Source organism: Hipposideros armiger, unplaced genomic scaffold (genome assembly GCF_001890085.2).
Source record: "Hipposideros armiger isolate ML-2016 unplaced genomic scaffold, ASM189008v1 scaffold_335, whole genome shotgun sequence".
Classification (NCBI taxonomy): domain Eukaryota; kingdom Metazoa; phylum Chordata; class Mammalia; order Chiroptera; family Hipposideridae; genus Hipposideros; species Hipposideros armiger.
Genome location: NW_017731685.1, coordinates 394,869 through 420,167, shown reverse-complemented (window position 1 = coordinate 420,167; position 25,299 = coordinate 394,869). Strand labels below are relative to the sequence as shown.

At 36.2% G+C, this 25,299-nt stretch overlaps 1 protein-coding gene across 2 annotated transcripts in view; it reads right to left on the bottom strand.

Moving 5' to 3' along the window:
- Positions 1–354: 354 nt before the first annotated feature.
- PTAR1 (protein prenyltransferase alpha subunit repeat containing 1) overlaps positions 355–25,299 on the bottom strand; it is a 40,344-nt gene continuing 15,399 nt past the window's right edge. For both annotated transcript variants that reach the window (XM_019661098.1, XM_019661097.1), the window contains 5 exons: positions 23,484–23,550; positions 13,059–13,163; positions 10,872–11,085; positions 2,639–2,943; positions 355–1,617 (listed from right to left, as the gene is read on the bottom strand). In XM_019661098.1, the coding sequence (XP_019516643.1) occupies positions 1,275–1,617; positions 2,639–2,943; positions 10,872–11,085; positions 13,059–13,163; positions 23,484–23,550 (1,034 nt within the window). In that variant the 3' untranslated portion in view covers positions 355–1,274. The remainder of the gene's footprint in view (positions 1,618–2,638; positions 2,944–10,871; positions 11,086–13,058; positions 13,164–23,483; positions 23,551–25,299) is intronic.

The window sequence follows — 25,299 nt, the reverse complement described above, 5'->3', positions numbered from 1 at the left end:
AATATATACAAAAGTGAGAGTAACAAAAAGTATGGAATGGACTGGGAAAATAAAAAAGGTATGTGGAAATAAGCAAGGCAGACCATTTATGAAGGAGTAAATATAATAAAGTATAAAGTAGACATTAGACATTACCTGGCCCTTTCCCCACCCCACCTCACCAACCTGAAAAACCCAACCCTTGTTATTGAAAAGATAAGATACAGCTATAAGGTGGATACTTTGGTACCTCATCCCTGATAAGTTTAGTATCAAAGTTTTTAAATTGCTTTTATTTTCTAAAATAAAGCTTGAAGAACTAACCTTCAAAACTATTTTTTCTCCCTGGCTTTTGCCAGTAAAACTTCTAAAAATCACTTCATTAAAATTTTGTATTTTATCCAGTGTATCCTCAATAACTTAAATTTTTAAAAAGAAAGGTTTTTTTATGGATACATTTCTATGCATATATCTCCCATTTTTCATGATGAATTTGGAAAGAAAATAAGTAGTAATAACTCAAAATGGCATTCCAGGGTTTTTTTAAAAAAATGATTTTTATAAGGGCTGACTTGAGTGTTTTTGGCATATACCAAATTTGAGGTAAAAACAATCTATCAAAACTAGTAATAAAAATAATTTTCTAGTACTACAATTACGTAAACTCTTAAAATTATTTCTTTTAAAATAATCATTTAAAAAATGGGTTACATTGGAAGCGTGTTTTTAATATAAATTTCAATACTTCTGACTTTGGTTATCTTGGTCTATAACTTCAGTAGAACATGCTAGAGAAAGAAATGGTTTGTATTTTCTCTTATCCACCCATCTGGCCATTTGATTCTCAAAACAATTAAGTAATTTTGCATTTATCTTGTTTTTAAGCTGAACTACAACATACATTTTTAGTTAAAAAATTAGTCTATGCAGCAATTGCACTGAGGTGGGTGGAGGTATGTGTGAACCACCTAGGAGAACCAAATGAGAAGAAGCCTAGAAATATAGGCTTCTTCTAGAAATACAGAAGTATAGAAAATATAAAGGATGAAAAGTTACAAAGAAAAAAATTAAGACTCACTGTTTAGCAGGAAGGAACTATACAATTATTTTATCCCCAAAGGAATGCCAGTTTTTAACAAAATAAATAAAGTGAAAGACTTACTAGGGAATTTTAAGGTAAAGATGAAGAACATATAGTTAGCTAATAACAGCAAACAGTTCATGCAATTATGTAAATAAGAAAGGAAGGCGATATTGCACTAAAAGGGGAACCTTGCAGGAATAGTCCGTCTCTTTCATTGACTCAAAGTATCCAGCCATTTCCTATATGCATTTGCAAACCTGGCCTGCTCTACGTTCCGGCAGGTGGACAACACTTGATCGATGAACCTGTGTTCCATTTCCAGGCCTAGGGAATCTGGAGCTGGGGTCCGCTTCAGGCGTTTCGTTTCCTGCGAATAGCCCTGCTTGCTAGAGTCAATCAGTCCATCTACCTCCATTGCCTGAGACGTGTGGGGGCCTGCTGGGATGTGGTGCAAGTCACTCACGGTCCCCCCAGGGCTGTCTCCAGGTGACAACTGGGTCACGCTGTGAGTAAACCTACCATTTAAGTAATGCTGAAGGTAGAAAACATGTCGCCTGTGAAATAGGAGGGGAACAGAGAGAAAAGAGAAAGGAAACATCACATTGCGAAGTCAAGCTTTTCAGAAAAAACAACAAAAGTGAGTTGATGATTTCAAAATATACAGTACTCAGTACATTGCCGCATTTGTATCCCAGAGTTATCTGAGGGAAGGAGGAAGAGTAGTTATGATGAAGTCTCTGGGTATTTGGACAAGTGTTACAAACCCAGATTACTGGGTTGATTGTGAGAAAGACTACCATCCCAAAGGTTTTTAAATAGTATTGACTGAGATAATGACAGCCACTTGGAGTTGTTACTCTTTGTAGACTATAACAATGAAACTAGAAATAGGTCTTGGCCCAATCTTTGCTATAAATTAAAATACAACACAAAAGCAAAACTGAATCTCACTGATATCCCCAGACAAGAGATTCAGGAACAAGGGGATTAAACAGCACGTCTGGAGGCTTAGCCCATGTCCTCTGTCCAATACGAACAACCTGTGGCAGTTGGTCCTTTGTCTCGAAACCATCTGAACTTCCCCTAAATCCATCACTACAGTCTCATTAAACATCCATGTGCAGTAGGAAGGTGCTGGGCTCTGAGCAAAGTATGTTACGGGACACAGTTCCTGTTCTTCCCCTCCGAGCAGTTCTCCTGCCCTTAGAATCATGTGGAATATTTGTTAAAAATGAAGATCCATGTGTCTAATCCCCAAAGATGGACTCTGTGGCGTGCACATCTGCTGTACACAATAAGGTGAACTACATAGGCTCTAGGCGGTTATATCTCACCATTCATATCAGCAACTCTAAGCCTTTAAAGGAGAATTCTACCCATTTCCCCCACATATTCTGGAGTAGACAGGGAGCATATAACACGTCCATTTTACAGAGGATATAACTTAAAGGACAGTAAACTGCCTAAGGGCAACGAATCAACAGAAAACTGGCCTGGATAATAAGCAAGACCTTCTGTAGCTCTAGTAAGGACACACAGAGTTTCACGCAGGAAATGAATTTTCCCTTCTCTTACCTATGACACCAAAGGGTTTCATGTCCTGGGTAGGAATCAATAAGATCAGTGCTGAATTCAACTTCTTCTTCTAGAAGATGGGGGATATTTATCCTTGGTTCCTCTGCTGAAGCTGCTGCTGCTTCATCTTTTGGAAGAACCATGGCTGGCTCGCTTCTCAAAGGGTTTTTCTCCAACACAGAACTGTCTTTCACAGTTTGGCTAATCAAAGACTTTAACAAAAACTGGCGGTAGTGAAATCCACTGTGATCTGAAACGTGCACGGAGGCCCAGTGTTTAGTAGAAGATATTTCATCAAGAAGAATCTTGTAGGGAGAAAAAAGGGGGGTAAAATGAGAAATTGCCAAAGGTTCTTCTTTCTCCATTATTGCCTTGGATTTCTCCCTGATTAGGTCCTTGTTTCTTTAGGCAATACCATTCCTACCAATATCTTGCATACAATGTCCAAACACAGTGTTGCTACTTAGCAAAAGCTCAGTAAATGCTAGTTTCCCCTTTCCCTTATAAAGTAACAGAATTTTTTATATATACCACAGAATTTAAGGACCTGTTTGTCACTCTTTTCCTGGACCTTGATAAATCACATTCTGACTGGCACACACATATAAAAGCCGTATTCTAAAATGATGAACATTAGGGTATTCATTTACAAGTAATGCTGACATTGAAGGGGAAACATAAATTCAGAGGTTACTTGATGAAAACTTTCTCTAAATTTAATGAACCTGTATTATATCTAACTTACTATTTGTTCAACTAGACTCGATTATTTGTTCTTCACTTTAAGTGCCATGAAGGCAGAGACCATGTCTGTTTTGTTCACTACTTAATTCTAAGGGCTTAGTACAAAGACATTACGCATGAATAACAGGACTTTTCAAGAGCTCATAACTTTCACTATTTGCCGCAAACTCACTTAACCTAAATGATAAGTGGTTTTTTTTTAAGTAGATGAGATAAAATTCAGCAGTGAGTTGTTTAAATCTTTGTATTATCAATCCTGCAAACTAAAGAATTTCAAATGGAATGATAAAAAAGAAAAGCAGCATGTCAAGATATTTGGCAATGTTTTGGACAGGTATGAAACACAAATGGGTTCTGATCGTGGAAGATCTATCAAGGGCCTACCCCATTCCATCAAAGGATTTTCAGACCAGCTAAGGAAAAAAGACATATACTTGTCAACAGTGAGCAATACAGACAGCACAGTGCCAACGGGCTCCTTTACCTGTTTGTTAAGGGTCCCAGGCAAATGCCTTCTCCTGTACCAAGATCCCCTTTCTCCATTTCTCAAAGTCTCTTTTCTTCCCTAGAAAAAAATCTTTCCCTCTTCTGAACTTCCATAGTTCTTGTATGTTCAGCCATATATATTAAAGAATTTTCTGGGCCGGCCAACTGGCGCGATGGTTAAGAGCTGGCTTGGGACGCCAGAGGGCCCCGGTTCGGATCCCACATATGAGGGCCAGTGACACTGCCCTCTACAGCTAAGATGGTTGAACAACAGCTCAACCTGGAGCTGGGCTGCCGTGAGTCACCAGCGACGATGTAGGCTGCAGTCCCTGCTGCAGTGGGTTGCCATGGGCTACCGTATGTAGCCGGCAGTCAGCGTGAGGGGCCAGCAGCCGCCATGAGCGGCCATCCAGAAGCCGGCAACTCATCTGAATCGACCGGGAAGAGCACAATGATGGTGCCAATTTGGGCCAGTGAAGCAACGTCCTCCACAACTAGACTGAAGAACAAAACGACAGCAACTTGTCTGTTCCCCTTCCCGCAATTCCCCAGCGCAGTTCCCATCCCCCCAATTCCCCAATAAAAATCTAAAAAAACAAAAACACACACAAAAAAGAATTTTCTGTATATCTTTTCATCCCCACCAAACTCTACAAGTTCTTTAAGATATTTATTCGTTCCTAATTATGTTACCATCACTCGATACCCACTGGCATAAGAGTGGACATTAAGTATTTTATAACTGAGTAAATGAACAATTTAATGAATGAAGTGACAAGTACAGAGGGATAGATTACCCCCAGCTAGGATGGTCAAGTTATATCAGGGAAATGTTTTAAACATCTCCTTTAAATTCTAAAGAGTTTTATTCATAGCCACATAAATTTATTCTAGAGGCTACTGCTGATGAGTCACTGAGAAATGAAAAACAAGGCTGTTTATTTGATTTAAAAGGTAAGCAAAATAGCACCAAATAGACTTCTACTTAAAATAAACAAAACAAAAACTAATCTTAAGGATATTACATTTTTTAAGAATTAACCTGCAGGACATTTAGACTATAATACAGCAGATTTTAAATTTTGGTATAGCTTCTTTGAAAAAAGTTCAAAACATGTTTAAAAGGAATTTATGTAACATGAAAAACATTTAAATTATTTCTTACTGCATATTTCTACATATAAAAATTGGAATTTATTGGAACTTTGAAGCCAAAAAATTGCAGATATATTAAAGTTTTTCAGCAAAATCAATTCCTTTAAAATTTTTTCTCAGACTTTCTAAAAGAAAATCCACTATATTCTTTTCCCTAAAATATAAGATGCATACTAAACTAGAGAAGAAACTTTAATAGGCATTTCAGAGCATTTTCTTACTAGAAAAAGGTACACAGATATAGGCAATAATTAAAAAAAGACAATTACTTTTAAAAGATCTTAAAGACTGCATAAAGATAGAGTTTACATGCAAGGTACTGACAAAGTGAACGATCTTTAAATGATATACAATAAATATCATTATTCTTTTCCAACATTCCAGATAAAAGAATTAATGAGTAAATAAACTACAAGAAAACTATAGAAGCAGAGCTATGAAACAGAAGGAAAACAAGTTTAAAGTGAAAGACTAATGAAAGTACTCATTCTTATATACATATGCCATCAGTCTTACACATTTTTAAAATTAACATTTGGTTTTTCTTCTGATTATAAAAGTGATACAAAATGATCACTATAGGAAATTTTTAAAATATAGAATATAAAGAAGCAAAAAAAATTCAATATTCCACTGGCCACCGATAACCACTAAACATTCTGGCACACAATCTTTCAGCTTTTTGCTATGTATGTGCACAGTTAATTTTTCAAACAAATTTGGGATACTCTTTTATACTGATTTTATTCCACTTAAACTATAAATATATTCCCATGTCATTAAATATTATTCTATAACATAATTTTTAACATTTGCATAATATTTCATCCTAAAGAGTATCACAATTTAACCATTCCCTCATTTTGTTTCCAATCTTGTATAAGTAAACACTCTTATGAATACACATATATAAATCTATGTGCATATCTTACTCATTTAGGAGGAATTTCTAAAAGTATTCTTACTGGAACAGTGAGAAAAATATTGTAAAGCTCTTGATATATACTGTCAAAGTGCCCTTCAGAAAGGGTACATAATTTATATTCCTATTGGAGTACATCTTAATGTCTGTTTCCTAAATTCTTCACCAGTACTTTAATCTTCACTAATTTAATAAGTGAAATATCACATTTCATTTTAATTTGTATTTTCTTATCACTAAGGCTAAATGTTTTTTTCCTATTTGCTTATTTTTCCTTTGTTTCTTCTTTTATGAATTGCTGTTTTGCCTAATTCTCTTCTTTTATAAATTGCCTAATTTACTATTTGTGATAGTTATTATTTGTCTTATGGGTTTGTAAGAGATCTTTATATACATTGGAGATCTTACATATTGTAAATATTTTTCTTAATATTTAACTGCAATTGATTTTTTTAATTCCTTTTTTTCTCCCCTCAGGTATGTTTTATTCCATTTAGAGTTCAGTTTGGTATATGAGATTAAAACTAACAATTATTTTCTAAAAAGTCAACCAATCTTATCAGCATTACAAATTGAACAAAGAAGCTTTTCTCCAATTATGTGCAATGCCATATTTATCATCAATGAAATTTTTACATATTATGTACTGGGATTTGTTTCTGGGCTTTATATTTTCTTCTATTACTATGTCTATTTTTGAGCCAGTAACACTAATTACTCTATAAACATCCAAACATATAGTGGTATACAGTGTTCCTTGTTTTACTTCTTTTAACAGTTTCTTAGCTATTCTTGAAGCTTTATTCTTTCTAATGAACTTAAGAATCAATTTTTGAAGTTGAAAAATAAACTGGTGGTTTTTAGTATATTCCAAGTAGTGCAGCCATTGCTACGCTCTAATTTCAGAACATCTTCATCACCTCCAAAACAACTCCTATTAGGAGTCCCCTAATTCCCCACTTCCCCCAGCCTCTGGCAACCACTAGAGTCTGCTTTGCCTATTCTGAATATGTCATATAAATAGAATCATACATATATGACCTTTTGAATCTGGTTACTTTCAGTCAGCATAATGTTTCAGGGTTCAACCATGTTATGGCATGTATCAGGAATTCACTCCATTTTTATGGCTGAATAATAGTCCATTGCACGGCTATACGACATTTTGTATATGTGTTCTCCAGCGATTGGACATTTGGTTTGTTACATTTTTTTGGCTATTAAGAATAATGCTCCTACAAACATTTCTTGTACAAGTGTTAGTAAAAACATGTTTTCAGTTCTTCTGGATATATACTTAGGAGAAGAATTGCAAGGTCATATGTGGTAATTCTATGTTTAATTTTTTGAGGACATGCCGAACTATTTTTCCACAGTGGCTGCACTATTTCACATTCCTACTAGCAATGTATAAGGGTTTCAATTTCTCCGCATCGTTGCCCACACTTATTGTTTTTTTAATTTTAGCCATCCTAGTTGGTATGAAGTGGTATCACACTGTGATTTTGACTTGCATTTCCCTAATGACTAATGATGTTGAACATCTTTTCATGTCTTTATTGGCCATTTGTGTACCTTTTTTTGAGAAACAACCCTCTGTGCTTTCTCAGGTGATACACCATATCAAGTTTTAATTGGCTAGTAGTAACAACCTTTACTGAACTGTCTTTCAATCTCACCCCACCCTCAGAAATAAAACTATATTAAAATTTACTTAACTATATGTTCACTTAAACATCATATGGAACATGAAATATATTAAAACCTCCCCTAATTCCACGCTATAGAACTGATAAACATTCTTTATTCTCTAACCTTTTTTTCTGAATAGAAACTAACTCATGCTTATTATAGAAAACACAAGACAAATATACTCATAACAGCACTTGTGTGTGTGCGTGTGTGTGCGCGCGTACATGCATATAAATATCTGTTGCACACTTATAATATACCAGACACTGTTTTATACATTTTAAAATCATATTCAACGCTGCTAATATATTAAAATTTTATTATTAGGCCCTTCTCATATTTAGTTTTATATCTTTAACCTAAAATGAACATTTTTCTTTAAATAATCTTCCAAAACACAATTTTTACTACCAATAATATATTCCAACGTGTGATGGATTATAATGTAACTTATCCCTCATTATTATTGGAGGATTAGATTGATTCCAGGTTTTCATTATTATAAACATTATTCTTATATATCAAACTTCTGTATTTAATATAATAGTCAGTATTTGTTGAGTGCTTAGTACAAGCACTTGTTTATTTATTTATTTTTTATTTTTTATTTTTTGTAATAGCCACTTGATGTGCATTCTCCCACCATTTAATTTACATCACTCAATGTGGTGGAATTATCATCTACATTGTACAGATGATGAAACCGAAGGGTATAGAGGCTAAGAAACTTCCTCGAGGCCACACAGCAAATTGGTGGTAGAGTCAGGATTCAAATGAGGTCTGCATGACTAGTGAGTGGAGGCTTTAATTATTAAACCATATTGCATCTCCATTATTTCTTTAGGACGAATTCCTAGAAGCAGAATTGCTAGATTAGAGATAACACACACACACACACACAATTTTTTGTAAAGTCTGGTAAATGCTGCCATGTTGACCTTCAATAAGATTATAGCAATTTCTTCAATGCTTATTTTCATACCCTCATCCATGCTGGATACCAGCACTTTAACAAATCATTTTCAATTTTCTAAGTTAAAAAAAAATGCCAGCTTATTTTATATATTTTTTTAAGCTGCTCTAGACTACTGGTACACTTTTGTGATACTTCCTTTAACAGACAAAGCATAGCAGGACATGATCTTTTCGCTGGGCTCAATAGCTTACAAGAACAGAAAGGGGATTTTGCAAATTCAGCACTCTTCACTGACAGTGAGAGACACTACAACGGCAGTAGTGACAGGAAAAGCACAGTCTCTCCAAGGGCAGGGCAAGCAGATAACATGGGAGCCTAGGATTGTGAGCCTAGGAGTGGACCTAGGCAGCTGAGTCAAGATACCACTAATGAGTTCTCATCTTCAACACCAGATGGTCTTAAGTAAATAAGAATGTCACCTTGGTCCCATGTTCCTGATTTTATGGGAACACCACCTTTTAAAAGGTTCATATCAAAGCAGGAAAGATTCCAAAGACTTCTCAGATCACCTGGACTCAGCCTTCCTTTTTATCCTCAACTCTCTCCATGCCCCTCCCCAACCCCCACAACACTACCAAGTTGTGGAGCTGAGGTGACAGGCTGTAAGCCCTCCATACCCCCCACAACCCACCAGACAACTTGTGCTCATCCCGCCAGTCTCAAAACAATACAGCATCCCTCCCCGTGACAGCTGCTTCCAATGAGCCCAGCCTGGATGAGGAGCAGTTTCTGTGCTCCCACTGTACCCTGAGCTTCCCTCGGTTCCTGCACGGGTCACACTGCTTTCTAACTGTTGCTATCTGCTTCCTCAACTAGATTTTCAATTGGTTGAGAGCAAGCTCTGTCTTTATGCCACACCCAGTATATAGGACGGTGTCTGGGAATGATAGGGTTTCAGTCTTTTTTCATGAACACATTGCACTGAGTTGACCTAGCAAACTGGTAGCCAGTTTCATGTAAACTTCCTATCTATGGGGGGCACAAAAAGGAGCTAAATTTTAGTGAGCCTCTACTATCAGATGCCCAGTACTTTACACACATTAACTTAAGTAATTCTCACAATAATCCACTGAGGCAGCAAGTAGGGCCCCCTTTTATAGATGAAAGCATTAAAGCCTTACTTTCCACGCATAGCTAGTAGAGCCAGAATCTGAACCTGGGTCAGTGTGATTCTGTCTTAGCTCTTTCCACTCCATTACATGTCTTCCCCTCCGGAAACACAAAGTCATATAAACTGAAAGGGAAGGGATACTCTTCTAGAATTGTTGGCTTAAAATCTCCCAGAAGTGAAAACTCTATTTCTCTTGGAGAAACCTCTGGCTAAGCAAGAGAGAGAGAGGAGAGGGAACCTGTGAAAGGAGGCATACAAAGAAGGGGGTGGTGAGCACAACTTACAGTATAGTTTCCCCATTAATCTGAAAGCATCACTGGAGGCACTTTGACCCCTTTAAGTTGTCTCAAGCCAGGGAAGCTTTTAGAAAAGTACCCTAGATTCTGATGGCACTGATACCATAAAAAGAAAAGAAAAAACAACAACAACAACAGAAAAGCTGTAGTATGTAAGAAGGAACGCAGGAATACCTGGTTCTCATTCTGATGAATAATAAGCGATGCAACTGTGATTAAGTCTAGGCCATTAAAATTCTCTGGAAACTTCCATCTCCTCATTTCTAAATTGAAAGGATTAGGCTGTGACAGTTTCCCACCTGGCTCTGCATCCTAATAACTCCAAACTTGTGAACAACTCTGATCTCTAAATACTACCCTCATTCCAGTTTAGTAGGTCTGGGGTGGGACTTGGGGATCCTCAGGTTAGAGAGTCACCCAAGTTTGGGAACACCTGGGTAAAATCTTCTGTTCCCTCCCAAGAGAAAATTGTGCAAAGGCAGCCAGCTGATTCAGCGCAGTACGCCATGTAACTCAAGACTATCAAGAAAGAAAAATTTCAGTCCTACAAGGCTGCATAATCCCTTTCTGTTTCAAGGCAAAATGAGTTATGCTCAGTCTTCCTTACTGTTTAAACCTGCCTGTTCTACCAATGCATTGTTAAGGGTGCAAAAATATGCTGGTGGGGAATGCAAACTTGTTTTTTCAATTGCCAGGGTTTCCCTAGAGGTATCCACTGTCACGATCCTCTCCAGGCTGCCATTAGTTCCTCTACTTTCCTCTAACTTTAAAGCTCCTCTGAGGAGGAGTTACTACCAGAAGATTTAAAGGGAGAGACAGAGTGTGCTAGGGAGACAGAATAACAGTCCTACCTTGACATCTAGCTTTGCCAGGTGTTGTACAACCCAGATGCGATGGGACCAGGCATTATAGTTGCTTGGGTATCTCCCTGCCGCTTCACCGCAGACCTCCATCTCTTCTCGTATTAGTCGCTGTGTCCTTTCTGCAGGAATTGTTCCCAAGTTTCCTTTGGTTACAAAGGAAGGCAAGGAGGTTTCCTGAATTAGCTGTTGTAGCACCCATCGTCTGTTAAGGTAGCATGTAGGAAAGACAATGAGGGAACAACGTAAACCAGAGAGGAAAACAATCAGAATTTTTCTGTTATTAATTTCCATTCACAGATAATGTAAAATAATACCTATGAGCCCAGTGTGTGTGTGTGTGTGGTTGCTTTTTGTTTATTTATTATTATTATTATTATTTTAATATACTTAACTTTAGCAGCATGGATTGGTGGTGGGGTGGCGGGGAGGGGGAGAAAGGACTAAGAAGAAAGCAAAATCTTTCTGAAATGTTAAAATTTGTCAAAAAGAATGCCTTCAGTTCCCAAATGACAATTCCAAAATTCCATTTGGCCAGGAAATGTAAAGGCAATTGGGGATGTGTGTGTTGGTAGTGGTGGCTTGTGGGGGGGGGAGAAGAAGAGGATATAATTAATGGTAGTCATAGTTCATGTCTTTAATTATATATGCATGCCTCACCGTGTGTGTGTGTGTTTGTCTGCAAACAAGATGCATTACAACAGCTTTCATTAAGCAAAATTTCTGTTTTATAGTATAGAATCTGGTAGGAAACAAATACAATATAATTAGTGAGGCCATCAAAGAGATTTTAAAATGTCTCTATCCACAGATTTTCCCCTTGTCTATTTAAGATTTTTATTAGCATATATTTAAATGAAATGCACTAAAAAAGTGTCTCTAATTACTTAATGTCTTTAGTTTTAATAAATATTTTCTCATAAGAAAACATTTTTTTTTTTTTAGCTGAGCCATCCTGCTACCTATTGGCAGCTTAGTGGCAGCTCAGCTCGGGCCAGGCATCGAACCGCTGTTGCTCAGACTCAAACTCTTGAGCGAGCTCTTAACCAACTGAGCCACTCGGCCTGCCCAGAAAACATTCTTTTAGATTCAAAACTTCCAACTTAACAGTACAAGAAATTGAGTGGAAAACCATTTTGTCAGTTTTCAAATAATAGAAGTTTTTTACTTAATAACAAAAGCGTGCTTTATAAGATATCAGACAAGCCAATAAATAGACACATATTTAATAATTCCCTTCCCCTGACACCCTCCCTTCCTTTCCAGAGCTCTATACAGACCTCTCTGAAGTCGGCTATCATAATTTCTACTAAGGCAGAAGAAAATACAGCTGACCATATGGTTTGCGGGGGGGCTGATTTGCAAGGCTAGCCAAAGGCAAGATTATAGTAAGATACCTTGAACTGACTTTAAGATCCTAAAAATGCTCAGGATTTAAGTAAAGTTTTAAGTGGATTAATAAACTGAGAAGAGACTTCTTCAGAGAATTTCCCCACTGATCCCAATCAGCATGCTCACACCATCTCACTTTAATCACAATATGGTGGTTACATGGATTCCAAGAGGAAGATGCTTCTGGACAGCCAGGGTTTTGAGACGAGTTCTTACGTGTATTTTGGCTATCTGCCTCAGGCTTTTAACCTAAAAATATTCTCCACATTTGTGGTCTTAGCAACTTTTAGCTCAGCCCATACACCATTACATCAACAGCCCTTATTTTCCTTATCTGGTTCATTTTAACCATAACCATTACCACTACCATCTTTACCAGGAACACACCTGAATCAGTTATAAAACCCAAGTTGCTCATTATAGCTGATTTTCTAAATGCAATGTCCATGACTGCTTCAAATAGTTAATAAGGGCTAAAATTTGAGTATTTAATATGTGCCAGACATTGTGATCGAGTTTACATGCATCACATCAAATAAACTCAACTATTAACTCTGAGATAGGTGTACTTATTATTCCCATTTTACAAATCAGAAAAACTGAGGCCTGAAGAGGTTAAATAATTTCTGAAGATGACATAGGTAGCAAGTGATGGCATCTAGGTTTAAATATCAGTAACGTGACTTTAGAATTCATGCTCTGAACCATGGGACTGTGCTTCACATTGTGTTTTCTCCAGCCATTGTGAATCCTAAGTAAGAATCCTATGGTGTAAATTAACCATACCTGTGAATCCATGTTTCTGGACTCTTTGGAAACTTAGTTAAGGCCAGTTTTCCCAGATGTAAGTCCTTAATTGGATTTAAAGTACCAGAGAGGATCAGCTCTTTTCTGTAAAAGAAAAATAAAAAGAACCATTACTTTATCTTTCTATCCAAGCGTACTGCATGGCTATTAATATAACTTCATTGAGAAGTGAATTGCCAAGAATTAAAAAAAGCACACACACAAAACTGTCATAAATGTCACAGTCAAGAATGTATTCTCATAATCTTGAAATAACAAATAAGCTGAAACAGAAGCTCTAAATCAGCCAAAGCTCTAAATCACATAACCTAGAGACACAATAAAAAACCAACTGCTCTAACATATTCAAGTAGGAATCTAGCTTGAGATAAAAGTTCCAGTCACACACAAATTCAAAAAGCGTTATAAGTAAACATGATGTGCTTTTGGGAAACTGTGCTAGATAACTCACAAACAGCTCTCATGATGACAAAGTCACTGATGTCAACAAACCATATGAGGAGTTTGAATTAAACTGTTTGATGAAATGTGAGTAGGAATATGAAGAATTTGGTTACCTATTTGGGAGAAGGCAAAGGGGTTTTCTGGCTTGTCTCATTTCCCAAACTTACAAGGCCTGACATCAGTATCTGTAGGGCAGATCCAATATGAGTCAAGAATTGCTCTAGCTTCCTAAGTAGGACTTGATATGGTCTAGTTCATTACCAAAAAAATACACATATAACACCGTATGACTGAGGTGTAAGGAAAAAAATCATTCATTCAGTCATTACCCTAGCAAAATCACTATTTTTATTTTTTATTCTACCTGTCCTCATATGCATCTATATTTTAATATGTATTTTTATATTCTGCTCTTATATCTTAAGAATTACCCTCATGGTCCTATACTGTAATCTCTAAAATGAACTTTTTTTTTTTTTTTTTTTTTTAGCTGAGCCATCCTGCTACCTATTGGCAGCTCAGCGGCTGCTCAGCTCGGGCTGGACTCGAACCGCTGTTGCTCAGAGCTCAAACTCTTGAGCGAGCTCTTAACCAACTGAGCCACTCGGCCAGCCCTAAAATGAACATTTTAAGTGGTCAAATACTTTTTACTCAGTAGCTAAGCTGCAAATGAATGACTTTCTCCCACATGGTTAGACATTTAGGTTGCTTCCAAGGTTTTGCTATTCTAAAATAATTCTGAAATAAAAAGCTTTGTGCTATAACTTCTTTCATTTGTACTGTTACTTAGGATAAGTTTCCAAAAGATGTATTACCAGGTGAAATACCTGCATGGCTCTTGATAAACTACACCTTTCATATCTGAAACATAAACAGAATAGTAATGTGAGGTTTTTGTTGTTTTAAAACTGTTCAGAGATTCAATGCAGTTACAAAGAATGTTATGCAAATGTGCTCCACCTATTTCTCAGGTAAATACAATTTGAGTTTAGATTTAATTTCTCAGATAACTTCTGGATAATAAGTTTCGATATTACTTTTCAATGTTTATTATTTTAATATAAAATTAGGTCACTTGCTAGTATTTATTCATCTTAAAACATCCTTCCTTGTGGTAGAGCTGATTATTCATTTATTTTAGAGAAGTTTAATCCCAACAAAACCAGAGCCCAGCTTGTATACCTCACCTACTTAGGGAGACTTAATTCCTAAATACCACAGTACATTTTCTTTCCAACAGCAATGTACAATTTCTAAATTTTTATTTGATATGGAAAATATTAAATCAGTGATAATAAATACTTGCATCTTACAATAATTTTTAGGTCAGTAATTTCACTCTATAAAATAATCTGAAAGGATACCAATCTGTAACAGACAGCTTTATTGACTATTTTTCTTTCAAAGTACAGGAAATCTGTGTCATTGAAAGAATATTTAATGCAACAGCCAATTCCTTGTGTACTCCTAGCTCCTTTTTCTTCTGAAATTAGTAATGTTTTGTTAATATAGTAAGTTAGGATACCTACGCTATAAAAGAAGGCAAAATTTTGCCCTATGTAATTTTAAGTACTTTGTAGAGCAGTGTTTCTTTAAGTAGGGTCCCTGACTCCATCATTATCTGGAACTTGTGAGAAATATGGACTCTCAGGCCTCATCCCTGACCCAGTGAATCAAAAACTCCAGTGGGCCAAAGCAATGTATTTTAGCAGGCTCTCTGGGTGATGTACACTCAAGTTTAAAATCCACTACTGTAAATAACTTATTGTATAAAGCCTAATTTCCATTTACTAAATTTTAAATCTCTCCTTATTGACAACTGCCACCTATATTCCCCTATATATCTACAACCAAGAGGAAATCATCAAAGTTTTCTTTAGAAGTCACCTTATAACTGAATCTTTACAAAGTCTGTTAAATTAGGGGTGCTCTCTTAATTTCTCTATTTTGAATGATACAATAGTATTTGGGAAGATATTTTAGCCTGAAACAACCTCAATCAATGGTATTTATGGATACTTAAAAAGATCACATGATAGAATCATAAAAAAGGAAGCAAAATTTTAATAAACATTCCCGGTGGCAAGATTGAGCATTTTAGGTGTTGGATATTGTCATAAACAAGTTTTTTAAAGATCACTTGAAAAATAAATATGGTGGTAAGTGGTTAAGTTATGGCTATCACAGAACCTAAAGATACAATAAAAAGTCAACTGCTCTAATTCAAGAAGGAATCTAGCTTGAGGTAAAATTTCCAGTCACACATGGATTCAAAAAGTGTATTTCAAACAACTTACATGTAAGTAAGACATGATGTGCTTTGGAAAATCATGCTAGGTAACTCAAAGAAACAGCTCTCATAATGACAAAGTCACTGACGTGAACAAGCCATGCGAGGAGTCTGAATTAAATTGTATAATGAAATGTGAGTAGGAAAATGAAGAATGTATAAATTAAAATGTGTCACGTGTTATTTTAAAGGTAACTAAATTGAAAATTAAGAAGACATTTGCTTATTTCATGTACATACTGATATTAGCTTAGAAAATTATTTTTGGACTTTTCTTATTGAAATTGAGTACCGCCTTAAATTTGAGGAGGCTTTATTTTCAGGCATACTAAATAAGCTGTGCTGCTATATTCATCCTAAAAGCCTTAGGTGGCACACTGCTAACAGGGTAAGAAAGAATGAAGTGAGGGCCATCAAATAAATGTGGGAAAAACTCACTAGGAAAGGAAAAGGCATCTGTGATGTTTGGGGAGAAGAATGCAGGGGAGGTAAGGTGTGCCATGTTACACATGCAGCCTTGGAGAGGGCTGACTTTTTACAAGGTGGGAGAAGGGAATAGGCTAAGCAAGTTTTAAGAAACAATAAAAGGTAAAATTGTAAAAGGAATGAGGTTTTTCACACAGCAGACTTTTTCAAGCAATAAAAGTTACTCCTTTAAAATTTTCGATACATATTTCACTTACCATTTAAACAGAGTATATAAAAAAATGTCATCGTTTTCTCTTGAAGACTCTAGTTCACTGTTTTGAAAATCAGCTAGTGCCAAAGCTAAAATACACCCATGGGAGCCCCTAGGAGTTATTAAGGTGAGTAGTGTGTTTTATTCCTCCATATATGACTTACTGTATTTTTATACTTCGGCAAAGTTTATATTATTTTTATAAAGTTTTTCTGTCTTCTCTCCATCTCAAACTAAGTTATGGCTCTGCTGTCACCCTACCCAAGATAAGCAGGAGTCCAAGGGCCATGGGTATGTTGTCTATGGCTAAATCTCCACTGGTTAATAACTCTGTATTTGAAACATAGTAAATATAAATACCATGTTTTCCCCCCCCAATCTTGTTATTCTGTCTGAAATAACAATAATGATAATAAAAGTCATCCTCATAAAAACTACCACTTATTGAACACTTCCCCTGAGTCAGACACTGTGTTAAGGGATTTACATATATTATCTAATTTAATTCCCACAACAATCCTGTAAGTATGTATTATGTTGAACCATACAAAATTGCCGATATTCCATTTTTTTAAAATAAACTTTTTATTTTAAAATTCTTTAAAATTTATGGGAAAGTTTTAAGAATAGTACCGAGAATTCCTGTATGCCCCTGTTCCCAGTTTCCTTTATTATTAATATGTTATCATGGTACATTTACCAATATCAATAGATTAATATTGGAAGTCCATATTTTATTCAGAATTCCTTAGTTCTTACCAAATGTCCTTTTTCTATTCCAGGGTCCCATCCAGGATATCACATGACATTTAGCTGTTATATCTCCTTAGGCTCCTCTTGGCCCCTCAGATATACCTTGTTTTTGATGGCCTTGACAGTTTTGAAGAGTACTTATCAGGTAACTTTGTATGATGTTTTTCTCATGGTTAGACTAGGGTTGTGGGTTTTGAGGAGAAAGAGATCACAAAGGTAAAGTGCCATTTTCATCACATCGTGTCAGGGGCACATAATATAAGAATGACTTGTCATCGTTGATGTTGACCTTGATTACCTGGTTGAGGTAGTGTTATGTCAGGTTTCTCCACTGTACTTTTTGGAAGGAAGTCACGCTTAAAAAGTAGGGAGTTATGCTCCATCTCCTTGAGGGGGTTATCTAGATAAATTACATGGGATTCTTCTACATGGCAGATTAGTCTATTGTCTCCCATTTATTTGTTTGTTTGTTTGTTTATTCATCATACATTCATTCAATCATTTATTTTTCAGCATGGACTTATGGATATCCATTTTATACTTTGGGATATAAGCCAATACTATAATATTTTATTGCTCAAATTCTTCCAGCTTTGGCCACTAGAAGCCCTTTGACATACTCCCATCATATTGTTTTTTGAGCAGTTCCTTACTTTCTGACTCTCTAAGATGTTCCAGGGTCATCCTCTATATTCCCTGCCCTGGCCCTAGATTCAGCCATTTCTCCAAGGAGCCCAGCTCTTTTTATTAGAGAATGGTATTAGAAACCAGGTTCTGGAGGCTTGGATTTCATTGTTTCTGATCTACAAAAACAATTTCATATGGCACAACCTAGTATTAACTCAATTTTTACAGATGAAGCAACAAGCTGGGAGAGATTCAGTAACTTGCTCAAGGTCTCCAAGCTCAAAGTATCAGAACCAAAAAGCAAATCTACATAAACTAAAGTTATCAATTTAAATCAGTAGGCTATGAGTAAAGGACATGAATCACTGGAGCTTGCTGTCAGCTAGTCTAGTTGCTCAAAGATGTCCTGCTTACTCTACATTCATAGACTGATGGAAAAATAGGACATTATTATGAAGTCAACCTTTTTCATCAAGTAATTCACCAATTTTCAAAGCAAATTCAAAGCAAAAAAAAAGTACCTGTCATTTTTTTCTATAACCAGCTGGATTTTTAAACTATATGCATTGCTTACTGTAATCACAGGGATCAGCTCAAAAAATTATTCTTGCTAGTATTTTTTCCCCTAAGATTGCAACTATAAACTGAACTACCGATGTGTTATAACATCTTTTAGCAATTTATAAAATAGTCAAAAATCACTCAATGCCTCCCAGAGTTACTGCAGAATACACCAACAATTAAACATAAAATATTGAGTCTTTGATTTGCAAAAGACCTTATAGGGTTAGGTCAGTTTACTTCCAAAACTGGTTATTTTTCCTCCCAATGTATTCCTGACTCTTTGTCTTCACATGTCAATCAATCTTATTAATAATACAAATTAAAACTTACTAGAACACATATCCACGATTTTTTTTTAAATCCAGATTTCCTTTCTACTCATCTAGCATAAAACTTTATTAATCTTACTAGAATACTTTCAAGATTATCTGCTATTAACATCACTGAAATTAGAATTTATGGAGCAATTTCCCTTCATAAGGCCAAACCACACAATCAAAAAGTCAATTTCAAAAGAATAATAAAAAAAATCACCTAATTCAAATCTTTTATTTCACATATATGGAAACTAAAACTGTTGAGAAGTTAAAAGGTTTTGCCGAAAGTCACCTGGTAGTTAACTGATGAAACAGAACTAAGATCCATGTATCTTAAAACTAGATTCTTTTTCCCACTCTGAATTGCCCTTTAAAATATATATGTGTGTATGTACGCATATATACATTGTCAGAATTTTTTGTTGTTAAAGGATTTTCAATTTCTCTCTAATGAGAAATATGAGAACATGAATAAAAGTGCTCTCCCACTTCTCTATTACCCTCATTTCTTTTTCACTGAATTTAATTATTTTCAGTGCCAGTCTGCGAACAGAGTATCTATTATGTGCCATTAGCTATAGTGTTAGATGCTAGGGAAACAAAAGGAAAAAAAAAAAAGACAAGACATGGCCTCTACCCTTATGAAAGCTCTCAGTTGTAAGTTTATAGTATCGTCCTAGAAGTTTCCTTTGCTGATTCTTTCTCATCTCACAAACTCTAGAACAGCGCTGTCCAACAGAAATGAGTCACAAACGTGAGCCATATATGTATCAAAAAATTTTTAACACCTACATTAAAAACAAGTACAAAGTAATATATTTAACTCAATATAGCCAAAATATAATTTCAACATGTAATAAATATAAAAAGTATTAATAAGGTATTTTACTCTTTTTGGATATTTAGTGTGAAATCTGATGTGTAGTTTACATTTACAGTACATCTCAATTGAGACTAGTCACATTTCACAGGCACAGCAGCCACATATAGCTAGTGGCTACTATACTGGACTGTGCAACTCAAGAAACCCCAGTGCTCAGTCTTTTTGAACTGGTTCTCTTCTCTATCTATATTCACTCCTCTGGGTATCTCAAATAATCTCATGGCTTTAAATGCCATCTATTTTCTAGTGATTCCCAAGTTTATTATCTGGGTTAGAACTCTCGCCAGAACTTTAGATTCATATACAAGTAACTATTGGGTTGTCGGAAAAGTCATGACACGTTTGCAACACATGGCACTAGTTCATTTTTGGAAGTACTAGAGCCATTCGCATACTATGTTATTGCTATGTCATTTGACAGCTGACAGTTCTAGCTTCATTATAAAAAAAATTGAACGATTTGGTTGAGTTTTGGAGATTTTACAAGTTAAAGATGGAAGACCAAACTGTGCATTTTTGCCATATTTTACTCTTTTACTTCCAAAAAGGGAAGAACACGCGGCAAGTTTGTGAAAAGTTGCATAAAGTTGACGGTGACAATGCTCTACAAGAAAGTCAGTGCCAACGATAGTTCACAAAATTCCGTGCTGGTGATTTTGATCTCAATGACGCTCCTCGGTCAGGGAGGCCCACCGATGTTGACGACGACAAAATAAAGGCATTGATCAAGTCAAACCCAAACCCACGTTACATGACACCAGAGATTGCAGAAACACTGAACATCCATCATTCAAGCATTCATGACCATCTGAAAAAGCTGGGATACGTAAGCAAGCTCAATATTTGGGTTCCGCATGAACTCAAAGAAGTTCATTTGACGGCGCATACAAACATCTGCAATACGCTCATTAAACATGGGGAAAACGATCCTTTTTTGAAACGACTTATAACTGGTGATGAGAAGTGGATTGTTTACAACAATGTGATGCACAAACGGTCTTGGTCCCGACGTGATGATTCTCCTCAAAGGACATCGAAAGCAGACATTCATCAGAGGAAGGTTATGCTCTCAGTGTGGTGGGATTTTAAAGGTATCGTGTTTTTCAAGCTCCTACCAAGGAACCAAACAATCAATTCGAATGTGTACTGTCGGCAATTGGACAGTTTGAACGAATCCATCATCCAGAAATGTCCAGAGCTTGTTAATTGTAAAGGAGTTGTGTTTCATCGCGGCAACACGAGACCACACACAAGTTTGATCACCTGTCAAAAATTATTGGAGCTTGGATGGGATGTGTTGCCACACCCACCATACTCGCCTGACCTTGAGCCATTAGACTTCCACTTGTTTCGCTCTCTTCAAAACTTGCGTGGTATAACGTTCAATTCCGATGAGGCTGTAAATCAGCACCTTGTTTAGTTTTTCGCAAATAAAGACAGATCCTTCTATGAATGAGGAATTATGAAGCTCACTGAAAGATGGCAAAAGGTTATCGAATGGGCAATATATCATAGATTGATCTTTGTTCTTTTTTTTTTTTTTAAGATTTTTTATTGGGGAATTCGGGGGATGGGAACAGCGCTGGGGAACTGGGAGAAGGGAAACAGACAAGTTGCTGTCCTTTTGTTCTTCAGTCTAGCTGTGGAGGACGTTGCTTCACTGGCCCAAGTTGGCACCATCATTGCGCTCTTCCCGGGAGAGGCAGATCAGTCGCCGGCTTCTGGACAGCCGCTCACCGCGGCTATTGGCCGCTCACGCTGGCTGCTGGCTACACACGGTAGCCCATGGCAACCCACTGCCACAGGGGCTGCAGCCTATGCCGTCGCCAGAGACTCACAGCAGCCCAGCTCCAGGTTGAGCTGTTGTTCAGCATTTAGCTGTGGAGGGCAATGTCACTGGCCCTCATATGTGGGATCCGAACCGGGGTCTTCTGGCGTCCCAAGCCAGTTCTTAACCAACGCGCCACTCGGCCGGCCCTGACCTTTGTTCTTTATATAAATAAATGACCTTTGAAAAACATAAGACAAAAGACGTCATGACTCTTCCGACAACCCAACAGACACAAACCGAATATCCCAAACTGAACTCTTGACTTCCAACCAGCAATGCCTACCTAAATCTGCTCCTCTACCAGATGTCCCCATTTCAGTAAGTGGCAACTCCATCTTTTCAGTTGCTCAGACCAAAAACTAGAGTCAAGCTTGACCCTCTCTATGTTCTCTAACATCCAATTCATTGTCTGTGTCTTTAAAACCAGTTTATTAAATACAAAGCTTATATAGTTCATAAAATACAGTGAGAATCTTATGACTTCTACTTTTACTGCCGAGCTCCACTTCAAGTCACCAGTATCGCTCACCTAAATTACTACAACCACTTATTTTCCTAATCACTCCCTGCACTGTTGCAGTCTACTTTCCACACAGCAGCCAGAGTTTTAAAACCTGATCCCTGATTTTATGCTCAAACATCCCCTGTATAGAACAGCAATACCACTCTTCCCAGCCTCCTCCTGGTCTTCCCCACCTTTCTTTCCTGCCTTTCCCCACAGGATTTGCTATCACTTCATCTGTTATGTATTTTACTTGTGAATGTGCTTTTCTTCCTCTACTAAAATAAAATTCCACAAGAACAGGGATTTTTGTTTTGTTCATGGCTCTATTCCCAGTGCCTAGAACCTAGCACATGGCAGTTAATCAATAAATATTTGATGAACAAATATTATCGATTATTATGTGGATTAAACAAAGTAACATATAAAGGTGTAGTACGGTCTCTGGAATATAGTAGCCACTCATAATCATTAGTCTATTCCCTAACCACTGTGGTGCTTTCCATAAAATAAAATCAGAATCTAAAATTATGTAAATTTTTAAAGTCATATACTTCATTCTATACTTAACTTTAAATATCTGATCGTTATTCAAAAGACAATTTTAAAAAGACATACAATAGAAGTTACCTAAATTTTAAAAGATCAGTTAAATACAATATTCAGTCGGTATTAAAAAACACTAACTCAGAATGTAACCTTGCTTAAAATACAGAGAAAATTAAATATTGTTTAAGTCTTCTTTAACGATAAAGAGCTATACTCTATGGCTCTTTCCTATAGGAAAATTTTAAATGTATTCACAATGTTCAACAGGACTTCACTTTTATTTATTTATAATTTGTTTCCTGCTTTCCTCTAAGAGAATTTGTGCTAGTCTAAGGAACCACGAAGGTTTTAAAACCACATATATTGTTTAACTAAAAAAACTTCAAAGAAAAAAATGAATCTGATCTGAATTTTAATATTTCTATAAAATATCTTGTGTATACAGCTACAACAATCAGAATTTAAAAACTTAAGTTATCGATAAAATGTGATCCCTCTCCAAAATATTGAGTGCCAGAGACTTCAGGTGATTTGCCTACAGAGGTCACAATGTTAGTGACTAAACAGACTAAACATCTGTGACCTTGAATGCTCAACCTATACACTGCAGTGCTTCTCAAATATATACTAACCAACGCCTTACTACCCAACAAGTTATGCTGACTGCCCTCGCACCTCTAAAAAGGAAGGAAAATAAAAGCAAATATCAAATGGTAAACTGTAATTCAACATGACAATTTACCTTTCAGGAAAGAAGCTTATGGAGAACAGATATAAACATGCAAAAAGGAGCAAAGTTTATGTTAGAATTATCATGGAGATATTACAAAGAATGGGTAGAAGAAATAAGTATAAGATGCCATAGATGTATGGCTTATATATCATTTTTCAAAAAGCTAACAAGTCATGGGGCTTTCTTCAGAAATTTGGACAATTTCATTTTATCACTGATGAGAATGACGTACCTCACGTTCCAGGCAGTGGTAAAATCTGGGTTTAGAAGCAGCAGGGTGCATGTCACATCTATCAATTCTAAAATAAAGAAAAGTCATATTAAAAACAAATAGTCCTGCCATTTAAATCTTGGCTTCTCTTTAAGGCCTTTTTTATTTTATTTTATATAGATATATAGCTTACATTATAGTAACATATATAACTCATGTCATAGTAATTTTAATGATAGATACAACTTTTTCTAAGCTGTCAGGAATAAGAAAATTATTCTCAAGATTTTCTTCTACTTATGATAAGTATAACTTGTTTTTAAAAGTTGACATTGAAATAATTTTGTAATAAATATGCCTATAAAGAATAATCAAATCAACCTCTTTATTCTTTTAGTAGTTTTTGGCACTAATTTTATATTCACCAAGGAAAACAAACAATTTCTATACCACTATTCAATTCCACAAATATTTCAAGAACTGACCATGTGCAAATTTTCAAAAGGGGGAAAAAAAAATACACTCACAATCCAATTTATTTCGCATAGTTCATTTCCATTCCCCTGCAACAATTATCCTTTCTCACATACATTTTTACATAGCTATAGCAACGATAAATACACAATTTTGTTGGTTTTTTTAATCAACATTATTACATATGCATGTTCCTATATTGCTACAGTATGCGTTTTTCACAGCTGCCTAACAATCCTTTAGTTTAACATACTATCTTATTCTTTAGGGTGTTTCCTGTTTGTTTTTACTGTTACAGATAATATTGCTAATAACATTTTAAAACACTTTGTCTCACAGATTATTTTCTGTGGATATATTTCTAGGACTAGAACTACTATGTTAAATAATACAAATATCAGTATAGCTCCTATTAAGCATTTCCAAATTGTCCTCCAAATGGACTCTATCTATTTATATTGCCAAGAGTAACATGAGTGTACTTATGTTCCTGTAACTGTCCTATATAATTAGACTTAAAAAAATAAATGTGGGATTGGGCCAGCCGAGTGGCGCACTGGTTAAGAGTTGGCTTGGGAGCATAAGCTCTGAGCAGCAGGGCCCCGGTTCAGATCTCCCACATGGGCCAGTGATGCTGCGTCCTCAACAGCTAAGATTGTGAACAACAGCTCGACCTGGAGCTGGGCTGCCATGAGTTGCCAGCAATGGCATGGGCTGCAGTGGGCTGCCATGAGCTACCGTGAGAGGCTGGAGCCAGCGGAGCAGCCGGCAGCCGGCATGAGCTGCCATGAGCGGCCATCCAATGGCCAGAAACCGATCTGCTTCAGACGGGAAGGGCACAATGATAATACCAACATGGGCCAGTGAAGCGACATCCTCCACAACTAGACTGAAGAACAAAAGGACAGCAACTTGTCTGTTCCCCTTCCCCGATTCCCCAATGCTGTTCCCCTCCCCCAACTCCCCAATAAAATCTTTAAAAAAAATTAATGTGGAAATAAAAAATTATACTTTGATACTGTTTTAATTTACATCTTTATAATTATTAATATGAATATTTTTCATTTTGTTTACTATTTTCTATTTTCATCTTATGAACAGCCTATTTCATATTCATTAGCTATTTAGCTTTCATGGTCTTGACACATTTCCTATGCAGTACTACCTTGGTTCATGAGCATAATTCATTCCGGAAACAAACTACTCATATTGCAAGACATCGCTCATTTACCACGTTAAAATGTATTAGAAATGTTTGCTCGTCTTGCGGAACACTCGCAAACTACATTACTCACAATCCAAAGTACTACTGTATATTCAAGTAAGCTCCATAAACATATTTTATAAAACAAAATCAGTAATA